Raw genomic sequence first — 3,234 nt, 5'->3', positions numbered from 1 at the left:
AGCATTCTCGTAGCTTCGTAAAATTATGATTGAACCCCTGATGTCACATGGACTATTTTAACGATTAAATTAAATTACATTTAAATTTATTAAATTTATGCATTTAGCAGACGCGTTTATCCAAAGCGACTTACAGTGCATTCAGGCTATATATTTTTTTAGCCATTCATCCACATTTAAACCGAGTAGACAGTGAAACTGCTGTAAATACAGACTAATAAGAAAAAACAAATCAAACCTGCTTTAAAACCCAGCAACACAACTGTAGCTGTATAACTTTACAACAGCAACACTGCTTATCAAAAAAGCAAAACAGCAACAGATTTATTTGACATTAAAACAAACATTTCAAAAATGCCCTCTAATCGCTCTCGCGGTACTTTAATGTCATACACAGAACGGTCTGTGCAGCGCTGCTTCAAGTCAAACACCTACTCGGTTTTGTTAGAAGACGCAACAAAAGTTATTTTGTGGCTTTATAGGTAATATTTCCGTTTACACAATTTTGCAAAATTAGACAATATTGTGTCTAATATATATCACAATATTAACTTCTTATTGAATTGTTGTAAATAAATATCACGGTTACACTTTGTTTTAAGGTGTCCTTGTTACAGTTCCTTGTTACAGTGTAATTATACATTTAAGTACCGAGTAATATTAATTAACTACTTGTACTTACTATATGGTTAGGATTAGGGTTTGGGTTAGGGTTACTTAAATTATGCATCATTTATTGTTATTATAATAGTAAGTACATGTAACATGTGTAACAAGGACACCTTCAAATAAAGTGTTACCAATATCACATTTGCAACTGGCCAGTGTTCAAAAAATGCGGGGAAATCACTTCATGTAGCCCTACAAGAGAAATTAATAGAAACGACTTTCTACTTCGAGGACCTTGATAGAAATGTAGTGGAGTGAAAAGTATTACAGTTGTCTTTAAAATGTAGTGAAGTTAAAGTCATACGTTTTCAGAAAAAACAATACTCAAGTTAATGTACTTCATTACTGTCCACCTCTGATAAGATGCGACTAACTAAAGTGGTTGGGGTCTGTGTGTGTGTGTGTTTATGTGGTTCATAAGGACACAAATTTGTATAATGACATGGGTATGACAGAGGTATTACAAGGTGAAGGTGGTTTATGAGGACACTACCTATGTCCCTGTCATTTAAAAGGCTTAAAAAAACAAACTAAATGGTGTTTTTTGAAAATCTAAAAATGCACAAAGTTTAAGTGTAGGGCGATAGAAAATACAGTTTGTACAGTATAAAAACCATTACGCCTATGGAGAGTCCCCGTAAACCACCAATACCAACACGTGTGTGTGTGTGTGTGATGACACTTACAGGGTGAAACCTCGTGAGATGACTTCTGTCTCCTGTATGAGTCGCAGTGACTTGCGAGAGAGACTGGTTAGCGCTCGGCTGTTGTTCACCAAACCCTCCAGCTGGACGGCCAGAGCCTGAACGCGCCGCTGTAGAACGGCCTTACGCCACAGAGACAGACCACGACACGCACACGTAACACACACTAGGACAACGCACAGCCACAGAGCCTGCTCGTGGTCAGGGTACGAAAAACACACGCCGAGCAAGACAGCTAGCAGCCCGACCAAAACTGACACATCCCTGTAACACAGAAACACATCAGTAACATATCAAGCTCATAGTGTTAAAGGGTTAGTTCACCCCAAAATGAACATTCTGTCATTAATTACTCACCCTCATGTCGTTCCAAACCCATAAGACCTTCGTTCATCTTCAGAACACAAATTAAGATATTTTTGATGAAATCTGAGAGCTCTCTGACCCAGCATAGACAGCAACACAACTGAAATTATCCCAGGTCCAGAAACGTAGTAAGGATATATAATAGTCCATGTGACATCAGTGGCTCAACCGCAATTTTACGAAGCTACGAGAATACTTTTTGTGTGCAAAGAAAACAAAAATAACAACTTTATTCAACAAGTCTTCTCCTCCAAATCACGTCTGCAGCGGTGCGCCGCCATTGTGGAGAGAGTATCACAACGCATGCGCTTGCTTCTGCTTCATGTAAACAACATGCGCATGGCGCTGCTGCTTACGTTAACGCGCACACGTAAACGTTAACATTTACATGATGCGGAAGCAAGCGTATGCGTCGTGATACTCTCACGCCGCTGCAGACAGGATAAGGAGGAGAAGAATTGTTGAATAAAGTCGTTCTTTTTGTTTTCTTTGCGCACAAAAAGCATTCTCGTAGCTTCGTAAAATTATGATTGAACCCCTGATGTCACATGGACTATTTTAACGATTAAATTAAATTACATTTAAATTTATTAAATGTATGCATTTAGCAGACGCGTTTATCCAAAGCGACTTACAGTGCATTCAGGCTATATATTTTTTACCAGTATGTAACGATGTCCTCCTTCCTACGTTTCTAGACCTGGGAACATTTCAGTTGTGTTTCTGTCTATGGAGAATCAGAAAGCTCTCGGATTTCATCAAAAATATCTTAATTTGTGTTCCGAAGATGAACGAAGGTCTTGCGGGTTTGGAACGACACAAGGGTGAGTAATTAATGACAGAATTTTCGTTTTTGGGTGAACTATCCCTTAAAGGTGTTTTTGTTGGTATTGACGTAGGTGTGTACCGTATAGAGGGTGGCGAGAGGTAGCGTGGCGCTGGCACAGAAGTGCTGGCACTGGGGCAGACGGTATCAGTGGAGCCCAGAGAGAGCACGCTCGGATCCAAGAGCTCGATCAGCTCAACATCTTCCTGCAACAGCACATCCTGAGATAACAGACAGCGCAGGGAATACTGGCGGAAGGCAGCGTCCTGCGGGAAAACAAACAGTTGAATACAATCTTTCTGCGGCAGCAAATCAATCTAATTATCGGATCATTCCACTGCCTTGCAGCAATAATGGGTTTCTATACTGTAATGCACGACAAGATCTTGGTCTCTGGATCTTAGTTTTATCAAATTAATTTTGAAATAAAGTGATTAGTATCAGTTAGATTAAGCAAACTCTATGGAGATGGGATAAGTTATTATGTTATGTGAAAAAAGGCAAGTAAAACCAAAAAATAAATTATTTTTAACAAAACTCAGTTTATACAGAAATCAGCTTTAACTGAGAAATTTGTTTTGAAAATCTCTTTATTTGGCATTTAAATTTAAAATCACTTATATAAAAAAAAAAACAATACAATTTTAAGTTTTATTTATAATAAAAAAA

The 3,234-nt window shown here is 38.2% G+C and overlaps 1 protein-coding gene across 4 annotated transcripts in view; it reads right to left on the bottom strand.

Moving 5' to 3' along the window:
* The window catches only part of LOC107689227 (vezatin-like), a 32,465-nt gene that overhangs the window by 17,553 nt on the left and 11,678 nt on the right, over positions 1-3,234 (bottom strand). For all 4 annotated transcript variants that reach the window (XM_016487157.1, XM_016487158.1, XM_016487155.1 and 1 more), the window contains 2 exons: positions 2,647-2,831; positions 1,356-1,637 (listed from right to left, as the gene is read on the bottom strand). In XM_016487157.1, coding sequence (XP_016342643.1) covers positions 1,356-1,637; positions 2,647-2,831 — 467 coding nt within the window. The remainder of the gene's footprint in view (positions 1-1,355; positions 1,638-2,646; positions 2,832-3,234) is intronic.

Source organism: Sinocyclocheilus anshuiensis, unplaced genomic scaffold, assembly GCF_001515605.1.
Source record: "Sinocyclocheilus anshuiensis isolate Anshui unplaced genomic scaffold, SAMN03320099.WGS_v1.1 scaffold882, whole genome shotgun sequence".
NCBI lineage: Eukaryota > Metazoa > Chordata > Actinopteri > Cypriniformes > Cyprinidae > Sinocyclocheilus > Sinocyclocheilus anshuiensis.
This window is presented reverse-complemented; position numbering and strand designations above follow the sequence as displayed.